This window comes from Eucyclogobius newberryi, unplaced genomic scaffold (assembly GCF_026437365.1).
Source record: "Eucyclogobius newberryi isolate DKJ021-1_F unplaced genomic scaffold, fEucNew1.0.hap1 SCAF_6, whole genome shotgun sequence".
In the NCBI taxonomy this organism is placed as follows: domain Eukaryota; kingdom Metazoa; phylum Chordata; class Actinopteri; order Gobiiformes; family Gobiidae; genus Eucyclogobius; species Eucyclogobius newberryi.
In genome coordinates this window covers 6,571,355-6,595,865 of record NW_027316278.1, presented here as the reverse complement: position 1 = coordinate 6,595,865, position 24,511 = coordinate 6,571,355, and the positions used below count along the sequence as shown (strand labels likewise).

Genomic DNA, 24,511 nt, shown 5'->3' with positions numbered 1-24,511 from the left:
AAACCCCTCCCCCTGCTCCCTCCTTCCCTCCCTCTCTCTCTCCCTCCTCAGCTGGACTGCCTCTCGACACACACTACATGGAAAGCTGCAGACTGGAGTAGACTTCTGTTGGGCAGGACTTGCTCGCAGAGTCTTTGGGCTGTTTTCGAAGCGATCGTGCGGGAGCTGTAGCCCCTTTTTTTTTTTTTTTTTTTGTCCCGTGAGCTCGGACAGAGGACGTACGGGACACCTCGAGGTGGACGTAGTTGGACGTAGTGGGACCTTGGGAGGAGCAGGAGGAGGGAGGACCATGCCAGGACAGCGGGGTTTGAGCCCTCTGCTGCTGCTTGGACTGTTCTCGCTGCAAACGCACGGTGAGTCCACGGGATGTTTTACAACTGTTGAGTTTTTTGGGGATTGTGGGAAAAAAAAGCGAGATAGAAGTTTGATGTTGGGGAAAGAATAAATAAAAATCAAGAACGAAATTGTTTGGCTTGGTTAAAAATCATATTTGTATCGTTGAAACAAGTTTTAATGGGAAAATTCATAAATTAAATTGAGAATCTAAAATTGTGGCTGGGAAAAATAAATGCATTGGATTTTTTTCTTCCCTCGTTGATTGATCTTAATTGGAGTTTTTTTTATTCTCAAAAACAAAATAAAAAGTGTTGATTTCATGAACATAACCAAGACATGTGTTGATATTTTGCCTTTTAACACAAAAATGTGGCCAAATTCTCCCTCCAAAGGTGCAAACTCGGACATTAAAAAGGCTAAGATGGTCATTAGTAATTATAGATTAACTTAAAATTCTTCATTCTTTAATTTAGAAATCCAAATTATTGCCAAGTTGAACTAAGATTATTAAAGCAACTGTTTGAACTCATAAACATACTGTGTGTGAATATTTGGTTTCAGACACGTGTCAGTGGTTCTTAAAAAGTTTGATTTTGCTGCATTCATCCGCTTAATCTTGATTTATAAATTAATTTAATTTAAAACAACTCAATTAAAGAAACCTCTTGATGGATTACTGTCATTTTGTGAATATATTTGCAGTGTGAAATGTCTGTTTTTTATTCTTCCTGATGAATTTGTGCTTGTTTGGATAGAAAAAGTGTATTTATTCAATTCATTCATTTATTTAATGTCTGTTTCTTCCATTCACTTGTCCGGGCTTGTTTTGGGATCAGAAAGTTTTTATACAACTTTGGCTTGTTTATTTGAAACTGATACATCACAGTAATTGCAGTTGAACAACTTTGGCATTTATAATTGTGAGCAAACATTTGTGGTTGTCCAAGTCAAATCAGATTATTAAAAGATAGTCATAGTATGAGCAGTTTTTGGATTTGCAGTTGAATTTAATCACTGTTTGGGTGATTTCATAGAACGTTACATCAAATGTGTAAAACTTTGGACATTTTTTGTATCGTGGCAACATTCCATTTGAAGTAGTTTTAAGAATCGGACAGAAAAAGATCAAACGCATTTTTCCAATATAAAGTCAACATTTCTTTTTTTGTTTTTTGTGTGTGATCAGTGGTTGTTTTTGTGTTGAGATGACCCACTTGTGTGGTCAGCGGTCAGTCCAGGCCCGTGTCTGGTTGGGGTCCTGCTTTGGTCAAATGTCCCAGCATCCCGTGTCTTTAGACAGATGTCCCAGCATCCCGTGTCCTTAGACAAATGTCCCAGCATCCCGTGTCCTTAGACAAATGTCCCAGCATCCCGTGTCCTTCTCGATCAGGAAAAACTACCAAACCTCTTTGGGAATAAGTAGGAGGAGTTCCACAGTGAAGGAGAGATCTGACTCTGATATACTGGTGTCTCATGAACGCACCGTCCTTTGTCCTTTTACCCACGATTCCTTCTGCTCGACTCTGACTTGTATCTCACCGAACGGGAGCGTCTCACAGCAGCTCAGGTCCGTCAAACTCTTCTGTTCTGCATCTGTCCTCCATCCTCTCAATGTCCCGCGAGCTGTCAGCGAGCGAGCTTCAGGGCGCGAGGACTCAAGAGGAGGTGCTGCCGCTCTGGGCTGCGCATCACCTCTTCTTCCAATTCTGCATCGACGACATTCTAATACGGTTATTATTTATCTGCTCCCAAAGCATCAGATCGATCCAAACGCTCTGTAGACTCTTGATGCATGTCCAGGATTCTGCTCAAACATGTCAAGATCTGAAGTATTTCACAGGTTAATTATCTTTTAAGAAACAAATATGGAAGGTAATGACTTGTTTGAGAAGTAGACAAGTATAAAAAAAAGGCCATTGATGATGATAAAGTGTCTTTTTGAAGCCCATGTCAGCGGTGTTGTCTGACCACTGACCACTGGAGTCAGAACAGGCTCCATGAAAGTGATTGATGCCTGATCCTGTTCCCGTGGCTCAGTTTAGAGTCTCTTCCCGGGGGGTTTTGGCTGTGGAGGTGTGAGCAGCAGGAGCCTGGAGCTAATCCTGCCTCTCCAGGGCGACCCCCGTGTCCTCCTCATTCATCTGTCTCACGGTGAAGAGCAGAGAAGGCCCTCCAGCAGCAGGATACACCCCCTGCCCTGGACCCGCACATGTTAGCTAAAAGCTCTGCTCTGGACCGCCACACAACTCATTACACCAATTAGCACTTCATGTCGTTAAACGACGGCCTGTGTTTCTAACTAACGTCGAATCATTAGAAACATGAACAGAACCTGAGCTACAAACACAGACTTGTCTCTAAAAGATAGATCTTAAGTCACTTGTTGTTGGCGCTGATGCTTCACTTCTCCTCTGCACATGCTCAGTTAGAGCTTCTCTTCTCCTCTGCACATGCTCAGTTAGAGCTTCTCTTCTCCTCTGCACATGCTCAGTTAGAGCTTCTCTTCTCCTCTGCACATGCTCAGTTAGAGCTTCTCTTCTCCTCTGCACATGCTCAGTTAGAGCTTCTCTTCTCCTCTGCACATGCTCAGTTAGAGCTTCTCTTCTCCTCTGCACATGCTCAGTTAGAGCTTCACTTCTCCTCTGCACATGCTCAGTTAGAGCTTCTCTTCTCCTCTGCACATGCTCAGTTAGAGCTTCTCTTCTCCTCTGCACATGCTCAGTTAGAGCTTCTCTTCTCCTCTGCACATGCTCAGTTAGAGCTTCTCTTCTCCTCTGCACATGCTCAGTTAGAGCTTCTCTTCTCTTCTCATTAGCTAAACTCAAACGATTTAGGCAGATTTTTTACACTTTTGAGCGGATCTGCTCTGCTCATTCTCCTGCACAGGCTGATGTTTAGTTGCCTAAAAACACACAAAGCTTTAACGAGACTCCGTTGGTTAAACACGTTAAAGTTAAATGATCTTATCGGTTCATCTGCCGTTGGTTTTTATGGATTCACGATGTTTGAGTCATCTTCATTCTCCACTGGGACGATCCAGGATTTGGCAGCATTATTTTGGCACAAATCAGAAGTCAGCGCACTGTTTCTTTTAAGTTGTTTTAGACCAATAAATTATGTCCAAAATATAAAATAATGATCCGCTGGTGCCATAAAGTGCAACTCTACAGCAGACAAAATCATGCTGTGTCTTCACGTGAGGATTTTATGACTTTATTGCTTGGTTTTTCCCAGTTTGAAGTGTATAATTGTATTCCGGTCGGACGTGGGCAGCAGATGTCGAAGTGATTCCGCAATGTCACCGATAATAAACACCTTTTTATTGCTTAAAATGGCGTTCCGTGAGCGTAAAGTGTCCCCGAATTTGCGATATAATTTCCTGTATCGATGTCGTAGACGCAGACATTCAATTTCGTTCAACTCTTTCCTCAACAAACTGCGACTGAGGCAATAATCGGACAAAGTAACAATTAGAACAACGTGCCACCACCGGCGCTGAGCAGAAGCAGCCCGACCACATAGTTTAACCGGCACCGATCATTTGAACAATTAGCGGCTTGTAAACTCCGTGCGGCGGTGCGCAGCCTGTGCTCGCCGCCCACATGAGTTGCGGTTGTCGTAAAAGTTCCGAACGTTCTGAGGCGCGTTGAGCCCCCGAGGCTGACGCGGCGGGATGACGGATGCGTTTGACGGAGCGCTGACTCGACAGGCTGGCGTTTGTTCCGTGTGGGATCTGGCGAGCTGATGGAGAAGGGCTCCGAGTACTTTGGTCTCACAGGTGTTTGAATGTTTTCGTCGATTTTTGGACGCGGAAACACAGGCTCGGATACGGGTTGTGCACAACGCCAATGCAATCTGATGAAAATAGTGCTTGCAAAATGTACTTTATATGACATTGTTCCCTCATTACAAACATACCGTATTTTCGGGACTATAAGTAGCACTGGAGTATAAGTCGCACCAGCCAAAAAATGCATAATAGAGAAGAAAAACTGGAGTGTAAGTCGCATTTTTAAGGGAAATTTATTTGATCAAATCCAAGACCAAGAACAGACATTTCATCTTGAAATGCAGTTTAAAATAATAACAGATGAGAGAACATGGTGAATAGGTGTACGTATGCTAACGCTAACACCTTCAGCTACATGACGTATGCTAACGCTAACCCCTTCAGCTACATGACGTATGCTAACGCTAACACCTTTAGCTACATGACGTATGCTAACGCTAACACCTTCAGCTACATGACGTATGCTAACGCTAACGCCTTCAGCTACATGACGTATGCTAACGCTAACACCTTCAGCTACATGACGTATGCTAACACCTTCAGCTACATGACGTATGCTAACGCTAACATCTTCAGCTACATGACGTATGCTAACGCTAACACATTCAGCTACATGATGTATGCTAACGCTAACACCTTCAGCTACATGACGTATGCTAACGCTAACACCTTCAGCTACATGGCGTATGCTAACGCTAACACCTTCAGCTACATGACGTATGCTAACGCTAACACCTTCAGCTATATGACGTATGCTAACGCTAACACCTTCAGCTACATGAGGCACAGACAGAACTGTGGTAAGTGTCTGGTATGTTAACGTAACATATGAACAGTTATTCAGATAACTATAGCATAAAGAACATGCTAACAAGTTTAGCAAAGCATCAGTTTTACCCCAAATCACTAAATCCATTGAATTCTTCTTCCTCTGTGTCACTTTTAAACAACTCCACAAACTCCAGAGGAAGAGGAAGTGCAGATTCTTCTTCTGCGTCGCTTAGAGCCTAGAGCGCCCTCTTGTGGTTGTCGGTGTGAAAATAATCAACATGTGAAATGCGGTGGCCAGTGTGAAAATAACTAATAAGATAAGATAAGATATGCCTTTATTTGTCCACACATGGGGAAATTTCGGGGTTGCAACGCAAGTAGTTACAGAAAAAAAGAACAGATAATAGAAATAATTATCTTAATTGAAAAAACTCCTATGTACAGAACCTCTCATATTCTTAATAGGGAATAGAGAAAAAAATATAAATAAAAATTGAAAAATAAATATAATATATAATAAAACATAAAATAAAAATACAAAAATAAGCTAACATGAGACTAAATAATACTAATCATAGTGGTAAGGTAAACACTCTTATTTTCAGTAATGTGCACACAAATATGACATTATTGCGTAAAGTATGACAGTAATTGCACATGTATGTTACAGTATAAGTCGCACGCTGGCCAAAACGATGAACTTTTTTTGACTTATAGTCCGGAAAATACGGTACTCGTTGTGTTCAGCTTCATTCACGCCTGATTCGATGATTTTTAACGTCAAATGTAAAGATCTGGAGGTTCCTGTGCTGCTCTGACTCCATAAATCATCGCTAGACGCATTTAAGTTGTAAAAGTAAAGGTACTCCGAGCAGTAATATCTCCATGGAGACGAGCAGCTGGCAGACCTTTAGACGTTACATAGAGATGTCACTGTCTCCACAGCAAATTTGAAAAAACACTTTATCTGCAGTGCGTCATTCCGAGCCGACTTTGGAACTTGCTCAAAGGCATGTAACTTTCTGAAGGAGGCACCCGCATGATTATATGTACACAGAAAGTTACAAGCGCAACTCTGAACCGTATCCATGGAGATAAGATACATTTTATACAGCGAAACACAGTATTATTGCCATTCGAGTTGTTTTATGGCGACGCGTGGGGCTTTAAAGTGTGGATTTCTCCGTTTCAAACCGTCTCGTCGGAACGTTTCTTCAGTTTCACGGTTTGAAAATCAGACACTTCGGATGCATTCATTCTCCGTGCGTCGCGCTACTTTCGACCCGCTCGGTTTCTATTTTAGTCCTCGATCGTGAGGCCTGGTTTAACCTCAGCTCCGTCCCGGATTACACAGTGAGATCTGGTTCGATTCGCTCGAGAAGACGTCACTGTGTCAAGTGTGGACAAGCAGGACGTTCTGGCTCGCATGATCTTATCTTAGAATATCATCTTTTTGTGCTGCCAAAGCTAATGATATATATGTTTTAATTATTTATTATGTATTTATTTAAAGGGTTTGTTGAGAAAGATCAAACTCCTATTCCGTGCACTTTATTGTCCTATATGTCGTCTACGTTTGGCTTCTCTGGGGTTAAACTTAAGCCTTTAGTCTAGGTTTGTGTGGGCCACTTTAGTGCAATTAAAACATATCATTGTAACTAATTATAAAGCATACATATGTGTAAGTTTACATTTAAGAAACTGACTATGGCACGATCTCAGGTTCCTTTAAAGAACGCTGCACAATGACGATCCACAAACGTTGAATGTATCATCCTTCGTGCGGGATCGGCTCCACGAACTCACGGTTTGAAGGCGTTTCAACCGACATCAATCGTGTCTTTATGGTGGAATAAAGGCGCTTTCTGACGCTATTGTGAAAGGGGAAAAAAAAGTTTTGTTTATGCTGTCAGAGAAGACGTTTGTGGAGAGACCCAGTAATTACTTACACATAAAAGTCTTGACTGTTTTAGCGCCCGTGGCATCACCAGCGGCGCTTACGTTATTAAAGTGGGTGATGAGGTAAATCGTTTCATTATACTGGATGTATACGGGATTTGCATAGAGCTGCTGATCTCGAGGGCAAAGAAAACCTCGCAGGTCATTTTGGATGTGCCAGATTCTAGATTCTACTTCATTGTGTGTGTTTTGAATATACATACAGTACATAACAAGCTATAATATTGCAATTGTATCTTGGAGGTAAAGAAATGTTTCATATCAAGTGCAGCACCTGAAATTAAAACTCATAAAAAGTAGCTCAAAAAGAGACGTAGACAATCTAGTGTATTCTCCCAAACAAGGGCATAAAGCTATGACCCGGGGGCCAAATGCGGCCCTCAGACAATATTTTATTGGTCCACTAGCTTTAGTTACGTTAGCAAGTAAAAGTATTAAAGTACATGTTTGAAAATGTACTTCTAGAGTAAAACTTAGTAGTGTCTCACATTTTGTTTAGTAGTAACGAGTCAAATGAAGAAGTCAGGCTTAATTTTCTTGTCATTTTCAGTGATGTATTTCATTTACATAAAGCTGTAACTTGAACTCTAAATCATTTGGCAGGACGCCATCGTAAGTAAATTACTTTGCAAATTTGAGTGTAGTTGTTAAGTACTAATACTACCTGCTCTCAAATGTAGTGAAGTAGAAAGTACTAATACCAGCCGCTCTCAAAGTTTTTACTCAATAAAAGTACAGTTACATACAAAAAAGTACTTTTGTAGTTGTTTTGTAGGTCCCCAGGCTTCATTGTGAATTGGCCCAAATTACATAAAGTTACTTTAAGTTTTAAAACTCAAACATTAGTGTCTCATTGAGGAGATTCTTGGTCTAATCAAAGCTCTGTTGGTTCAGTTTAATGGAGCTAACCTGTGTTAAATGTGCCCCATTTGAATTATTCTCTGGATGGACCCCTAGTCTGGGGCCCTTGTGTTTCAATATGTTTGGACATCCCTGGTATAAAGTGATATTCCTGAACTTTTGTGGTTCATTTTATGGTCCATGTTGTGCTACTTGAACCTCAACCAAAACATTTACAGCCACATTTGAGCACAAACCTGACGCATTGTTAAAGTATTGTCTGAATATCGCTGTCGATATAATGTATTGTGTTGTTAGTTTGTCTTATGTGTGGTTTTTTAACGTTTCATACGGGCCAATTGAGTCTGAAATAAAGTTTATATCTGTATTATTGCCAACAAATATTGACCCACGCAGGCTCCATGTCCAGACAGCCCCTCCCCCTCCCTCTGGTTCAGTGACCCAAGGCCAGTGTCGGCCCATCAGCAGATGTTTGAGAAACTTAAAAAGCGCGTGGAGAGTGATCACACATGAACTCGTGCGCGGTAAGTCACGCTGGGTCCCTCCTTCATGGGAGCGAGCCGCTGTGCTAGCTTACGTTTCATTGTCCTTGGTGGAAATAAACAGGACTGTATCGTTTTTCACCCTCCTGCTCCTTCTGCCACTGAGCCGCGGTCCGTCGTTCACAGTTTGGACGCTTTTATAAATGGAAAGAATTGCAAGGTGCTTGTTTTTTGACAATACATCCATATTCTTTCTTTTTTTTGACAACCTTAAGAATGTATTATTATATATTATTCCTCTATTATTCATGTTCAAGAAAAAGTCAACTGAATTTGAAGTAATGATGTGGCAGAAACCGTTTGTATTTTGGCGTTGTCGGCAGGAATCGAGTCACTGAACACCTGCATGGTCCCCTCGGGTTTCATGTCCTGAAAGTCAGTTGATGTTTTCCACACACAAGGACATCTTTATCCAAACAGTGGGAGCCAGACCAAATGGACTGATCAGATGTGGACTGAACCTTTACAACATTTACTACATTTTGCCTCGATAAAAAAGGATCCGTGTATGAATTCTCACGTTCGTATATCATAAACCTCCATAACGTGTTGAGTGTACGATCGTAACAGAGTCGATGTTGAACCCTCTGTGGAATGGCCGTCCCAGAGTGGCGGGTTGCGGGACAGTGGGCTGATGGACAGGCGGCAGGTGAGTGGACGACACGGGGCTTAGCAGTTTCCACCCGCTCTGCCCCGTGATACCACGTGCACCTCGGCCACTCCGGAACGTTCTGCTGCCGCCGGCGAGCGAGAGGGAGGAGCGGTGGAGGAGAAGAGACGCAGAGCTCGCGGTGGGACAGGACCGGCCGGCTGTGAGGAAAGGTGCTTCTCTGTGAACGTATGGACCTGGAAATGTGAAGATTGGTGAGACCAGTGACAGGACTAGGATTAAGAATGTGCCACGACAGAACTGGCTCTCCTCTCTCCTCTCTCTCCTCTCTCCCCTCCTATCTCCCCTTCCCTCTCTCCTCCTCTTACCCTTCCCTCCCTCCTCCTCCTCCTCCCTCTCCTCCTCTCTCTCCTCTCCCCCCTCTCTCCCCTTCCCTCTCTCCTCCTCTCTCCCCTCCTATCTCCCCTTCCCTCTCTCCTCCTCTCACCCTTCCCTCCCTCCTCCTCCTCCCTCTCCTCCTCTCTCTCCCTTTATCTCTCCTCTCCCCCCTCTCTCCTCCTCTCTCCCCTTCCCTCTCTCCTCCTCTCTCTCCTCCTCTCTCCCCTTCCCTCTCTCCTCCTCTCTCTCCTCCTCTCTCCCCTTCCCTCTCTCCTCCTCTTTCCCCTTCCCTCTCTCCTCCTCTCTCTCCTCCTCTCTCCCCTTCCCTCTCTCCTCCTCTCTCCCCTTCCCTCTCTCCTCCTCTCTCCCCTTCCCTCTCTCCTCCTCTCTCTCCTCCTCTCTCCCCTCCTATCTCCCCTTCCCTCTCTCCTCCTCTCACCCTTCCCTCCCTCCTCCTCCTCTCTCCCCTTCCCTCTCTCCTCCTCTCTCTCCTCCTCTCTCCCCTTCCCTCTCTCCTCCTCTCTCTCCTCCTCTCTCCCCTTCCCTCTCTCCTCCTCTCTCCCCTTCCCTCTCTCCTCCTCTCTCTCCTCCTCTCTCCCCTTCCCTCTCTCCTCCTCTCTCCCCTTCCCTCTCTCCTCCTCTCTCTCCTCCTCTCTCCCCTCCTATCTCCCCTTCCCTCTCTCCTCCTCTCACCCTTCCCTCCCTCCTCCTCCTCCCTCTCCTCCTCTCTCTCCCTTTATCTCTCCTCTCCCCCCTCTCTCCTCCTCTCTCCCCTTCCCTCTCTCCTCCTCCCTCTCCTCCTCTCTCTCCCTTTATCTCTCCTCTCCCCCCTCTCTCCTCCTCTCTCCCCTTCCCTCTCTCCTCCTCTCTCTCCTCCTCTCTCCCCTTCCCTCTCTCCTCCTCTCTCTCCTCCTCTCTCCCCTTCCCTCTCTCCTCCTCTCTCTCCTCCTCTCTCCCCTTCCCTCTCTCCTCCTCTCTCCCCTTCCCTCTCTCCTCCTCTCTCTCCTCCTCTCTCCCCTTCCCTCTCTCCTCCTCTCTCCCCTTCCCTCTCTCCTCCTCTCTCTCCTCCTCTCTCCCCTCCTATCTCCCCTTCCCTCTCTCCTCCTCTCACCCTTCCCTCCCTCCTCCTCCTCCCTCTCCTCCTCTCTCTCCCTTTATCTCTCCTCTCCCCCCTCTCTCCTCCTCTCTCCCCTTCCCTCTCTCCTCCTCCCTCTCCTCCTCTCTCTCCCTTTATCTCTCCTCTCCCCCCTCTCTCCTCCTCTCTCCCCTTCCCTCTCTCCTCCTCTCTCTCCTCCTCTCTCCCCTTCCCTCTCTCCTCCTCTCTCTCCTCCTCTCTCCCCTTCCCTCTCTCCTCCTCTCTCCCCTTCCCTCTCTCCTCCTCTCTCCCCTTCCCTCTCTCCTCCTCTCTCCCCTTCCCTCTCTCCTCCTCTCTCTCCTCCTCTCTCCCCTTCCCTCTCTCCTCCTCTCTCTCCTCCTCTCTCTCGCTCCTTCTGCCCGTCCCTCCTGTGTTTCCATTGACCGACAGCTCCATGGTCCACGTCTCATTTAAGGCAGTGATAAAAACTTAGTCTCCTGACGGGCCCCGGGTTGCTCCTGACGGGCCCTGGGTTCCTCCTGACCGGCCCCGGGTTCCTCCTGACCGGCGCCGGGTTCCTCCTGACGTAACCATCAGACTTCCTCACATCTGCATCTCCCTGAAGTCCACTGCATTTCATTTAACGCTTCAAAAGAGGCTGTTCTGTTCCGTCACAGTGAAAATGTTTATTGTCTTGTCAAGTTTTGTTTCCGATATCGACCACTGCGTTGAATGTCCACCTCGCTGAACAGGCAGCGGGACGAAACCCACGATCCTGATAAAAACCCTGCTGTGCCACATGTGATTAAACCTGTTCAGATGGAAAGTGAGCGGCCGTTGAACACCTCTTTGCATAACCTGAATGCAATGGCTCTGTGATGGGCCCCTGGGGAGAGCACGGTTTTGTTTGTCCAGCGCAGACAGCTAACGAGTCGGTATGCGCTCACCGCTAATGCTACGCTAATGACCTGCGCTGAACACTGAACAGGGTATTTCAGGTCACATGACATCACATTCAAGAAAGATACAATTAAACTAAAACGGTATCTATTGGATTTAATGGCGTATAAGACCTTTAAAAAATAATAATACCAATTTGATGTTGATGCAGCGCTAATATTTTAAATTGATCTATTTAAAAATAAAGAGGCTATTAACATTTAATATAAAATGTAAAAATAAAGATATATGTGGTATGTTTTCATAGTTTTGAGGTATTGAAAATCAGAAGCCATAAAGAAAATGGTGTTTTATACTTTTATATCAGATATTGTCAACATTTGTTTGGTCAGTTAATCGGTCAGTGGTGTCTCTGTGGACCAGGAGTATTCGTTTATTAGTTGATTTAAGTAGTTTGCATGGGATATCTGCAAAAAGGATTTGGATGTGAATCATGAGCATTATTTAGTTTTCCACAGCTCTAGCATTGGCATAACGATGATACTAAGACACAAACCCTCATTAGTATTGGATTAGAACAGAGCTCACTGGTATTGTCCACCTCTGACCACGACTCCTGCGGTCGAGCTGTGTCTGGTCATGGAGACTACTGAATGCAATAACAGTGTTTTGCCCACAAATACCCGTTGGACCCTTCAGATTCCCAACCCGTCCACAGAAGCCGTCGAGCTAAACATGTGCAAAGTGAGACTTTAGCCCGCGAGGCGAGGGAGAAGCCGCAGAAGCAGAACGGTGGAAACAAACACGGGCCAAGCTAACGCCAAAAACGCTGCTGTAAGTGACACAAAGAGCGAGCCGCGCTCTCAAACCCGGGATAATCAGACGTTTCATTCCCCGTGTTTTGGACTCTATCGTATCTGATCATAAACTCGCGCTCTTCTGTTCACACTTGCTTTTAACGTGGCGTTTCTCTCCGCTGGTGGCATGTGTGGTCCGCTCTGTGTCATAATATTGGAAAGAGGCCACGAGAAACATTCTGGCACAAGCGCCCCCTGTGTACGCCGCGGATAAGGTTGCAAAACATTGGCAAGGAGTCGACTGCATTGGGGGTTCTTCTGCTCCGTCTGGCTGAATATGCTGTCTTGACGTTTGGCGCGTACGTCGGAGGTAATATTCATCCGTTATCTGTGTTTTTGGGTCACGCGGCCCTCAGTCGTCGACAATCAGCTCTTCAATGTCAAATATTAGAGATAAAATTCAAGGGAAACAAAGCATATTTTGTGTCATTATTGAGAATGCACTGGGAAAGTGTGAACTACGTGCTCGAATTAAGTCATATTTATGTTGGTTTGAGTATATTTCTACAGCCTTGAATTCAGGTTTGCCAATAAAACAAGTGGTTTTTTAAGTGAATTTTGGCTCATTTCAAGTGAGAAAACACTTTATAAAACAAATAAAGATGTGTTTATTTTATTCTCGTTCCACTGGCAAATCTGATTTCAAGACAGTCACTCAAATCAAGAGAATTAAATTAAATGTAATTTTATTCGAGCATTTATTCAGGTTTTCATGTTTTTCTAATCATGACTGTTGGGAGAGAATCTGTGATCAATATTTATCATAGAAGTTATTTATGATTATTCAAAAAAAATCAGAAATGTCACATGGTCAGTTTTCTTTGTCCAACGATTTTTTTCCGAATGCCTTTCATTTGTCCCAGTCCTTGATCGCTGGTGGTTTATGTCATGCATTTCTTCATAAAGGCTTTTTTTCTCTGCTGACAAAATTATGCTCCAAACGTTTCCATTAATGTCTCAACAGCATTAGTTTGACACCAAGAAATACACAATAAAAACGTGAAAAACACAATTTACTGCACATAATATGCTAAATTTAAGCTTTTTAAAAAGTAGGGCCTAGTAGGAAAAATGTAAGCTTTTAAAAAAGTAAATTCAGACATACTTGGAGTAGTATTTAGCTTCACTCAGTCACTGTAAAGACACTGTACCTGATTTTTACCATTTTGAAACATAAAAAAAGAACTTGTTCATAAATGCGAGGTTTTGCAAGTAATGATCAAATCAGTTTTGCCTCAGCGCCTTTTCTGCATCGATTATAAAGCGTTTTATTCTTCGCTAATGTTAGCATGCTAATGTTTGTTAGCTTTACTTGACATTAAAACTCTTTAGGATTTCGGATGCTGGTAATGCATTAGGTAAGTGAAACATATATGTGGACTGCTGTAAAGACTTTAAAATAGTTGTGTCTTTACATTTCAAAACACTAAAAACAAGTACAGCGCTTATGTTTTAGTCAAATCAATCGTCCAACTTGTCATACGCACTTTAGCCCGTTTAGCGCAGCGTCTCTTCTGTCTGCAGTCTGTGACAACGCTATCTTCAGTCTGAGTTTCACCTACAGTAGCGTCAGTGTCCACACATGTCCACACATGTCCCCAAAGGACTGTTTACCTAAAGCTTCGCGGTGGCGTTCTCCAGATGTGCTTGAATCTGGCCTCCATTTTTCTGCCCTGTTTATTTTCCGCGCGGCGTTGTATATTTGAAAGAGCTATTTCTCATCTCGCAGGACGCACAGGAGGCGAGCGGAGATGTTCTGAGCAGCTGTTCGGTCTCCCGGTGTTTATTTTAAAAAAGAGAACAGTTTGGATTATCATATCTGACAGAGGCTTTCAGTCGATGCCTGTTTATGCTTCTAATGCGCTTGTGGAAAGATCGACAAAATAGATGTAATCACAGCGGAACCCAAGTATCACCTCAGAAAATATGTGGCCAAAAAGGAAGTAAACGCGACTAAACTGAGGTGAAGCAAAATTGCGATCGAGGACGGTGGAATTGGACGGTGGAATTGGCTGTTAAAGATTTTTTGACTTGGTTTATGGTTCATATTCCTGTGATTACCGTCAGGCTTTTAGATAGACGCCCGTCTTCCCGTATTTTGGACGGGGTATTTAAAATATGGGCATTTTTGAGTGCAGGGACGGGGCCATTTTATCAACATTATCATGAAATCGGGCCGGGAAGCATTTGACAATAGTCCGCCATGACAGTTTACAAGTGAAAATGTGCATGCTGCGCGCTGATTGGTCAACGAAATGTGTCTGATTGGCTGCCGAGCCGTGGTCCGGAGAATGCCGAAGCTACTCGTTTTTTTGCCTAGTCGGCCGCCGTGTTTTCAAATCCTATCTAAAAGCCTGATTACCGTGGCACAACGTTTAACATCTTCTCTGTTTGAACAAAAACACTAAAGTTATTTGTTTTTCTCACAAAAGCGTCAGAAAGTGGTGTCATTTTTCCACGGTAGAGATGCGATCGCTGTCAATTGAAGTGAGCTTAAAAACCATAAGATTAATATGACGAGTTTGTAGAGCCGTTTTCACAGTGGGACGGGGACAATGAGAGACTTAGAACCATCGACCAAAGACAAGCGGCGGTCGAATCCTGGCAGAGTCTGATTTTTCGACCAACAGAAAACACAAGGATATTGCGTCGTTTCTAAGTAATGGCAGAAGAGCTGAGCCGTGACCGAGGACCCTATCTCCCCATTTCCCTTGACTAACTTTTACCTGTGCAAAAATACCGCTATCATGTAGCGCTAGCCTCAGCTAACCAGTACAATTGTAGTGATGTCGCCACACGGAGCTGGATATTCTCTCAGACAGATCAATCGTAGTCTCCACTGATGTGAACATTGTGCTGTTCTACAATTTAAACGAGAACTGAGTAACATTTTACCATATTATACGTATTTGTAAGTTCCTGTGATGGTTAAATATGTATGTCTTTAAGTGTCCGTCATTGCCCCCTGCTGGCTCTGCGCGGAAAACCAGCCATTGACCCAAAGACAACTCTCCTCACACACGATATACTTTTTTATATTGCCTTATTCAAAGAAAACAAAGTGGAAAATAAGAAATAACTTTTGAGTCTGTTCTCTGACAATGTAGTTTCACGATGGAGCTGCAGGGGGAGCTCTGTCGCTAAACTTCTTGTAGTGTCGCATCCACAAAAATCGTATAAGACGAAACAAAACGTGCGGTGGAACCAGACGCAGGACAAAACTAGGTCCAAACTAAGACTAAGAAATGACACAATGGGTTAAAATAGCCATAAGAGTGTAGAGCAGGGCCATTATTTTCCTCCGAGGGCCATATTCGAATTTAGGCCGGCCCACGATCATTGGTGTGAAAGAAAGAAATACAATTAAATATGAAATAAAATAGCTTAAAATATCACTTTTCTGTCGGCAATTAAATCTATTATTTAATTAATTTCATGTCATCTTTATTAAGGACACAAATGCAGACAGATGTTACAGTTAAAAAATAGAAACTAAAATCTTTCTAGGGGCCGGATTAAAACATGTCGAGGGCCACATCTTGCCCCTGGGGCCACAAACGCCCAGATCTGGTGTAGAGAAGCATTCCGAGAACCTCTTGATCAGTTTATTCCTGAAAATTCCATGGATGTCGTTATCGTTCCCGTGACGTGCTGGTCACATGGTATCTCCTGCGCGCTGACCGTCTGGAGCGGCAGCGGCTGTTATTTTGGTTTCTCTGGCCGCTCGGAGCCCTTTGTCGACCGCTTCACTGGCCTGAGTTTAGCACATGCACCGCCACGGAACAATGTGTCACCTGACGGAGCACGGGAATAGATCACGCCGCAGGCTTCAAAAATATCTGCGAGGATCGTGTGACTCGACGTGACATCATCAGAGGCATTTTGAATGATGTCGATTTCCTGTGATGGACTGTCAATCACACAATCAACAAAATACACTGGGGAAGTAGAGATAAGGCAGAGACTCACTCACGTGCGGGTTAGCAGTTCGATTCCCCCTCGAACCGGAGCATGTTTGTTGTGTCCTTGGGCAATACCTCGTCTCCAGTGTTGAAGTGCGGTGTGTTTTTGGGAGTGAACGCGTACAAAGGATGGAAATATGCATAAATACAGCGTGTACATCTTGTATTCATTAGCGTGCGGCGTCTCTAATAAACGAAAAATAATATTTAACAAGAACACAAGCTGCGGGTCGGCACAACTTGTGGAAATAAATAAATACATCAATGTAGTTTCAATATTTGTGGCACTATTTGGGATTTTTTTTAAATGTATCTATATAACCAGATTCAAGTCACACTTTTTATGCCGGGCCTGCACCGTATGGACATCGGGAGGGGGCTGTTCAGCGCTTCAGCCCCCCCTGCTGGAGACTGTGGATCACTCTATTTTGTATCTAATGAATTCATTCAGAGCAATAATGTTGACCCTCTGACTTTCTGGAACATTGGCCCAAATTACCAGTACTTTTAGCTGAAGTTTATCACATTGAGTTTGTCCCAGTGCATGTCCGGTGGTCGAGTGGTTAAAGCGGCGGCACACTTGCTGGGCTCCTGCTGGCCACAGAGTTGTGAGTCCTGGCTCAACAGTTTACTGCATGTCCTCCCTTCTCTCTGCACCGGGTCGGCCCAGAGCTCCAGCGTTTGTGTTTCAGCATGCCACATAAGATAAGACACCAGACTTCTGCCTAAACTGCAGGCTCTGTAGCTTTGTCAATACTTCGTTGATACTTACTTGCAGAGATGTTTATTACAGCCTTTAGGATTTAATAATTGCCAGCAACACCATGACATTTTTTGGGGATTTGATGGTGATTAATCTCGCAGGCTTGCACTAGACTTAATGCGTTAGTTATAGTAGCCTGTGGTCCAGCCCTGGCATTCCAGCGTGACACGTGCATTTGTCTGCGGTGAAGAACAGCTGCGCTCAAGGTCTTGTTTGAGAAGCGTCTCGGAGGGAAGCTCCTTCACCGCCATCAGGGAGGAGGGCATCCGTCTCTTCTGTGTAATCTCTGAAATCCTCTGAAATCCTCCCGTCTGCTCTGTTTGAACTTCAAAATACTTGGTTGTTCCTCATCAAGTGCTCGGCTCACCAGTCATTGAAAACACGCACACTACCGTATTTTCCGGACAATAAGTCGCACCTTTTTTCATAGTTTTGGCCGGAGTGCGACTTATACTTATATACTTATACTCCGGAGTGACTTATATGTGATATTATTTGTTATTTTCACACTTGCAACCGCATTTCATACTCCAGTGCGACTTATATATGTTTTTTATTCTCTATTATGCATTTTTTGGCTGGTGCGACTTATACTCCGGAAAATACGGTAATCCTCCAGCTTGGTCATGAGTAAATAAGGTTTACTTCAGCTTCATCCTCTGCATTTAACCAGGAGCCTTCAATGTGGGGACACAATACTCAGCGAGGATTGGTCAGGAGTCATTTCGCCAGTGTTTTCGACAGTATGACCGATAAACAATCACAGGGATATCTGACTTTTTCAAAATAAACAGACACAATCTTTGCTAACCACTCCAATGCTATAAAGCTACTAAAAGTTTGCATAAATGGAGATACAAGTAAAGGCTCAACAGATTTATTCTTCTCAATATTGTCTTGCCTTGTGACTGAGCTCGTGGTACAAGTGTGGATTTGCTGAATTTAACTACAAGCGTTTTCAATAATATTTGGATTTATGTATATTTATTTCAATGGAGAACTGGGGAAAAGTCTCGCTACTTAAATATTAAACATGGACGGTTATTTGTTGCACCACCAAGTCACTAACGTTTACTAGTTGTAATTCAAGAACTAAGATAAGATAAGATATTCCTTTATTGTCCCACATGGGGAAATTTCATTGGTGCAACGCAGGTAGATACAGAGGTAGATACAGAAGAATTTGAAGAAATGTGCTAAAATGTGGCGGAGGTTCAAGTGTTGCACACCACAAAAGGGCAGAAATATCCCTTTTTACCCTCGTCAGCTTGCAAAATATATAACTTATTGCTTTGCCAGCGCTTAAAGGATTTGAGACGTTTAGTGCAGGTTGTACGTGGAGGTTACAATCCTGGCCAGAGTTAAGGTTTTCCTCAGAGTGGTTTGCGATTAGTACTCTAGCCACTTCTGTCACTATTAAAGTAATTTTTTCACACAATATTCTAATTTGACATATTTCCAAAACAACAACTGTGATATCATCCTTTTTTCTTTCTTTCTCTCGATATTTTGCACCTTTTTCAGCGTTTTGGCCAGAGTGCAACTTATACTTATATTTATACTTATATACTTATACTCCTGAGCGACTCATATGTGATGTTATTTGTTATTTTCACACTTGCAACCGCATTTCATACTCCAGTGCGACTTGTATATGTTTTTTCCTTCTCTATTAAGGTTAAGGTTTTCCTCAGAGTGGTTTGCGATCAGCACTCTAGCCACTTCTGTCTCTTTTAAAGCCATTTTTAATAGTTTTAATTACACACAATAGTCTAATTTGACATAATTCCAAAACAACAACTGTGATATCATCCTTTTTTTTCATCCCCTCCCACATCTACGTCCAAGCGTTCCCACACACAGCTGGTCCCAGTCCTTGTGTGTAGGCTGGTGTTGTGTTGTTCTGCAGATATCTTTGTGGCGAATGTGTGTTTGATTTGAACACCAGCTGCTCCCCCGGCGTCTCCCCCCGTCTTTCCCGCTCTCACACGCCCTCTTTTCATCCCCTGCTTGTATTCCACGGGGGGCTTTTTGTCCGCGGCCTTGGGAACAGTTCCGCTTTCCCGTTGTATCCCCTCGCGTCAGTGTGTACCTACCTTTTCTTTTTTTTTTTCAACGCGGGGAGAAAAGCGGTGCCGATTGCGAGATAGGGCTGAAGGGCGGAGGACATAATGGAGAGGAGTGTAAATGAGGGACTGGCGAAGATTTTGTACGAGATGGAGGCTTTGTGCTGTTTAGGAACCGAGTATTAAGTCCATTCTATGCTCAGAAAGTTTGTTCTCGTTTGTATTTGTGTGAGATTCTCAGATGACGACGGCAAGGAACTATTTTTCACGCAGAAAAGAAAAAAAAGAAAGAGCAAACATTTATAGAACTGTCAACTTTTGTCCATTTATGAATTGATTTATCGGTCAATGGTGTCTTAATCAACCAAATTGTTATGGGTCGAACAGTTATTTGATTGGGAATAAGCATTTATCTGGACAACAGCAGAAAGGAGACGTTGTAGAATGGATGAGCTGGAGATTTGTGAGGGAAATGTGAGTTTTGTCTGCCTTTTACATACATGGACTGTATACGCCTTGACGCCTTTGAGAGCTTTTGTCAGCGCAACAAAACTTCTTTGTTTAATGATATGCTGCGGAACATTCCAGAGTATGTGATTACATCTGCAACATGGATACAAGCTGGTGATGAATCCCACACCAGGAATTTACATTTTAAAAGGTTTAAGTTCTTGTAGTAGGATTTATTTCATTTTATTTTATTTATTTATTCATTTTATTCATTTTATTCATTTTATTCATTTTATTCATTTTACTCATTTTACTCATTTTATTCATTTTTTCCAATTTATTTTGTTTTATTTTATTTTATTCATTTGATTCAATTTTTTTATTCTAATTAAATTTATTTATTGGTAATCCAGAACCGATTCACCGTGTTTCACCAGGTTTATTCTAGCAGCTTTATTATTCTGTATTTGGCCACTCCTTTTAGCCCCGTTGCTTCTTCACTGCTTCACTCTTGAGTGCCACAGCAGCTGTTCTAGCGCCCTCTACTGGCATGTCTCATAAATCAACTTGTTTTAATTCATTATTTTCAGATAAAGATGAAAAGTTAAAATTTGAAATGATGACGCATATTTAAGGACTGCTAAATAAACTATAATCTATTCAGCCCTGACTACAGTGCATATTCATGGGTTAATCGCTATGGCAACACTTCCAGATGTTCATCATTCTGAAACCCAAGCATAGACCCTTCAAACACTTTGCCATTGAATGTTAAAATTCTTAAATCGAAGCGAATTGTGACGCGTGACATCAGATCTAAACTGTAAGAGATGTAAGTGAATCGAAATAAAGAACAATTTTGAATAACCAAGGTAGAAATGCCACTTTGTTTTGCTTTTGTATTAAACGTGCTATTTTAAACTTTCAAAATTGTAATTGAGCTTCACAAAATTTATAATTTGTGGTAATATTTGCAAAATATCTGTAAATCAAAAGAAAAAAAAACGTGGATTCAACATTTTTTGTCAGTATTTGTCCAGTAAATCTTAAAAATCATCATAATATCTGACTAAATAAACAATAAACATGTCAAAAATGGTTAACACCATAGTTTCACGTTAATCCCACTGAAATCGCACTTCCATTTTGCCGTTCTGGAATTTTGAAACTGTTCTTGTTCACAAAAGTCTCTATAGAAACAAAAAGAAAATCAGATAGTTCCTGCGCCCTCTGCTGGCGACCACAAGGACCTTAACGACCCGAGGACTCGTCCGCAAACGTCCCGCTCGTGTTCCGGATCAGGCGACATCATCACGACGTGTTCAAACGCGATGGTGACCTCCCGCGCACCCGTCCGTCTCCAGCCAAAACAAACGTGAAGCATTGTGGGACATTTCAAACAGCGCTCTGATGGATCGCTCCCATTCCGCCGCTCTCCGGGACCCTCGGCGCGCCACGTGGGTTCGCGTCCGGGGCGGCGGCATCAGCCACGTCCATCAGTCACGTCCAAACATCCGCGCAAAGTCAAACAAGCTGACGGACCCTCCATTTGCGCCGTCCTCTAATGGTTCCCCCCGGGGGCCTTTCGAAAGCGCCCGCAGGAGACCGGGGGGCCACTGTCAACACGCAATTAACAACGGTGACCCCGCGGAGCCCCCCCCCCTTCCAGAAAAAAACAACAAAACATTCTCTTTTCAACGGGCCCCGAATGTGAGAAACGAGTGAGAAATGTGAAGAGGGAGTGGACGGAGTTGTTACCGTGGACTAAAAATACAACATTTACACCATTTTTAAGCGCAATTCAGTAAGAATAATAACGATATGAGTAAAATAGACAAGTCGACCTCAAACCCACCTCCGGATCACCATCTTAATCAAAAAAATGCCAAGTGTAAACAACAATCTTCCATCAAATAAACAAATGCAGTAAAATCCAATCGTAAATGTGTTTAAAGGGTTTGGGTTGACATCACTACGATAGAGTAACTGTAAAACATCAGCGATACAATCTGTGTATTTACCATATTTCCCTCCACAAATCATCACTATTATTCCAGTTTGAAGCGTCCTTTACGGAAATAAAACATTCAGCGAGTGTCGATCTTCATTTGAGTTTGTTTATAAGGGGAAAAAAGATAAATACACAGTTTGTATTTGGTTTTAAACTAGAAGTGCTCTGATTGTTCTGAACACTCAAGGATGTTGGGCTGATGCTAGTCTGATGCTAGGCTAGTGCTAGGCTAGTGCTAGGCGGATGCTGGGCTGATGCTAGGCTGATGCTAGGCTAGTGCTAGGCGGATGCTGGGCTGATGCTAGGCTGATGCTAGGCTAGTGCTAGGCGGATGCTGGGCTGATGCTAGGCTGATGCTAGACGGATGCTAGGCGGATGCTGGGCTGATGCTAGGCTAGTGCTAGGCTGATGCTGGGCTGATGCTGGGCTGATGCTAGGCTGATGCTGGGCTGATGCTAGGCTGATGCTGGGCTGATGCTAGGCTGATGCTGGGCTGATGCTGGGCTGATGCTAGGCGGATGCTGAGCTGATGCTGGGCTGATGCTAGACGGATGCTGGGCTGATGCTAGGCTGATGCTGGGCTGATGCTAGGCTGATGCTGGGCTGATGCTGGGCTGATGCTAGGCGGATGCTGAGCTGATGCTGGGCTGATGCTAGGCTGATGCTGGGCTGATGCTAGGCTGATGCTGGGCTGATGCTAGGCTGATGCTGGGCTGATGCTGGGCTGATGCTAGGCGGATGCTGAGCTGATGCTGGGCTGATGCTAGGCTGATGCTAGACGGATGCTAGGCGGATGCTGGGCTGATGCTGGGCTGATGCTAGACGGATGCTAGGCGGATGCTGGGCTGATGCTGGGCTGATGCTAGGCTGATGCTGGGCTGATGCTAGGCTGATGCTAGACGGATGCTAGGCGGATGCTGGGCTGATGCTAGGCTAGTGCTTGGCGGATGCTGGGCTGATGCTAGGCTGATGCTAGACGGATGCTAGGCGGATGCTGGGCTGATGCTGGGCTGATGCTAGGCTGATGCTGGGCTGATGCTAGGCTGATGCTAGACGGATGCTAGGCGGATGCTGAGCTGATGCTGGGCTGATGCTAGACGGATGCTAGGCGGATGCTGGGCTGATGCTAGGCTGATGCTAGGCTGATGCTAGGCTGATGCTAGACGGATGCTAGGCGGATGCTGGGCTGATGCTGGGCTGATGCTAGGCTGATGCTGGGCTGATGCTAGGCGGATGCTGGGCTGATGCTGGGCTGATGCTGGGCTGATGCTAGGCTGATGCTGGGCTGATGCTTGGCGGATGCTGGGCTGATGCTGGGCTGATGCTAGGCTGATGCTAGACGGATGCTAGGCGGATGCTGGGCTGATGCTGGGCTGATGCTGGGCTGGTGCTAGGCGGATGCTAAGCTGATGCTGGGCTGCTGCTAGGCTGGTGCTAGGCGGATGCTAGGCGGATGCTAGGCAGATGCTGGGCTAATGCTAGGCTGATACTAAGCTGATGCTGGGCTGATGCTAGGCTGGTGCTAGGCGGATGCTAGGCAGATGCTAGCACGCTTCTGATCGAGCGCTATCCATTCCATGTATTTATTTTATTTATTTTAAATTTGGTATATTAATTCATTTTATTCCTGTTTTAAATGATCCTTTAAGTTCATTGATTAGCTGTTTAATTTGTGAAACAACCTAGAATGAGATTTTCACTGTTTTGGCCGAGATGAAGCTGACGTGATGTAGAATAAATACTAAAACACCTCATTTACGACCAAACCACAAAAAACACATATTTTTCACATTTGACACATTTTTTCACATTTCCAGTGTCGTTTTGTTGCGTTTACGTCTTCGTCTGACTCATAAAACCTCCTCTCTCAGCGTACGGCATGTTTTGGAGCTCAGATAACGTGTTCCAGCCTTAAATCTAATGATATTGTGAACATAGAACTTTTTCTCAAACTTTGTCACTTAAATTATAACTTTGTAAATGTAACTGATCCGTGCCACAAACCTTCAAACCCGAGCGCTCATTAGTTGTGCAGACGTTGTCAAACACGGCCGGAGCAGAAAGGGCCCCGTATAAACACTGGCCCCGCCCCCCCCACAGGAGCTTCATCATGGGGCCCTTCAGTGTCAGGATCAGGATTATCAGCATCAATCTTTACTAAAGCCATTTTAATACTGTTTTTGTTTTAAGCCTGGACTGTCCAAACTTTATTCCTCTGAGGGCCACATGTTGGAGCACATACGGAGCTGAGGGCCACAGACGACAATGAAGTGTTGAGTTTTGATGAGCCTCCACACCTTAAATAAGGCTTGGAGCATTAGCACTAGGTCTGTATCTCATCAAAATGTGTGTTATTTAAGTTTTTGTTGCAGAATATTTCAAATTTTACAGTGAAAAGTACTACTTTTTGTGGTTCAAAGTAGTAGGAAACCTGAGGGCCAACTAAATGGGTCTGAAGGCCGCGTTCGGCCCTCAGGCCATAGTTTGGACAACCCTGTTTTAAAATAATGTGTTCATGGAATATTCTTTATTCTCCCTTCGTTTGACTTCTTTGTGTTATTAAGTGTAAAACTTAAACTCCACAAAACATGACGAGTTCTTTAAAAAATTGGGGGGAAATTACAGTATGAAAAAAATATTATGATGAATAACTTCATATTTTTCTTAAAGTATGTTTATAGTTTATAGTTTATCTTTTTTCCTGTTCACGCGCATCAAAAACCACGAGTCAAAATCCACTCAGTTCAAAAGCAAAACTCTTAGATTTAGATCTTGAGTTTTTGCAGTGTAACGCGTCATGACGACCAGCTCTTATCGGAACCTGTCGTCGTGGAGACAGAGCGGGGCGTGTCGCCGTGGAGACAGAGCGGGGCGTGTCGCCGTGGAGACAGAGCGGGGCGTGTCGCCGTGGAGACAGAGCGGGGCGTGTCGCCGTGGAGACAGAGCAGTGCATCCCACTCCAGGAGGAATGTCTTAATGAGCAGAAGAGCCAATCGTAACTTAGAAGACGAGTTTGAAGTGTGTCAAAGGGAGTAAAGGGAGTAAAGGGAGTAAAGGGAGTAAAGGGAGTAAAGGGAGTAAAGGGAGTAAAGAGAGTAAAGAGAGTAAAGAGAGTAAAGGGAGTAAAGAGAGTAAAGGGAGTAAAGAGAGTAAAGGGAGTAAAGAGAGTAAAGGGAGTAA

At 44.1% G+C, this 24,511-nt stretch overlaps 1 protein-coding gene across 1 annotated transcript in view; it reads left to right on the top strand.

The window, feature by feature from the left end:
- The first annotated feature begins 230 nt into the window (after window positions 1–230).
- LOC140346549 (bone morphogenetic protein receptor type-1B) overlaps window positions 231–24,511 on the top strand; it is a 72,615-nt gene continuing 48,334 nt past the window's right edge. Inside the window, exon 1 of the mRNA XM_072432673.1 lies at window positions 231–353. Coding sequence (XP_072288774.1) covers window positions 290–353 — 64 coding nt within the window. The 5' untranslated portion in view covers window positions 231–289. The remainder of the gene's footprint in view (window positions 354–24,511) is intronic.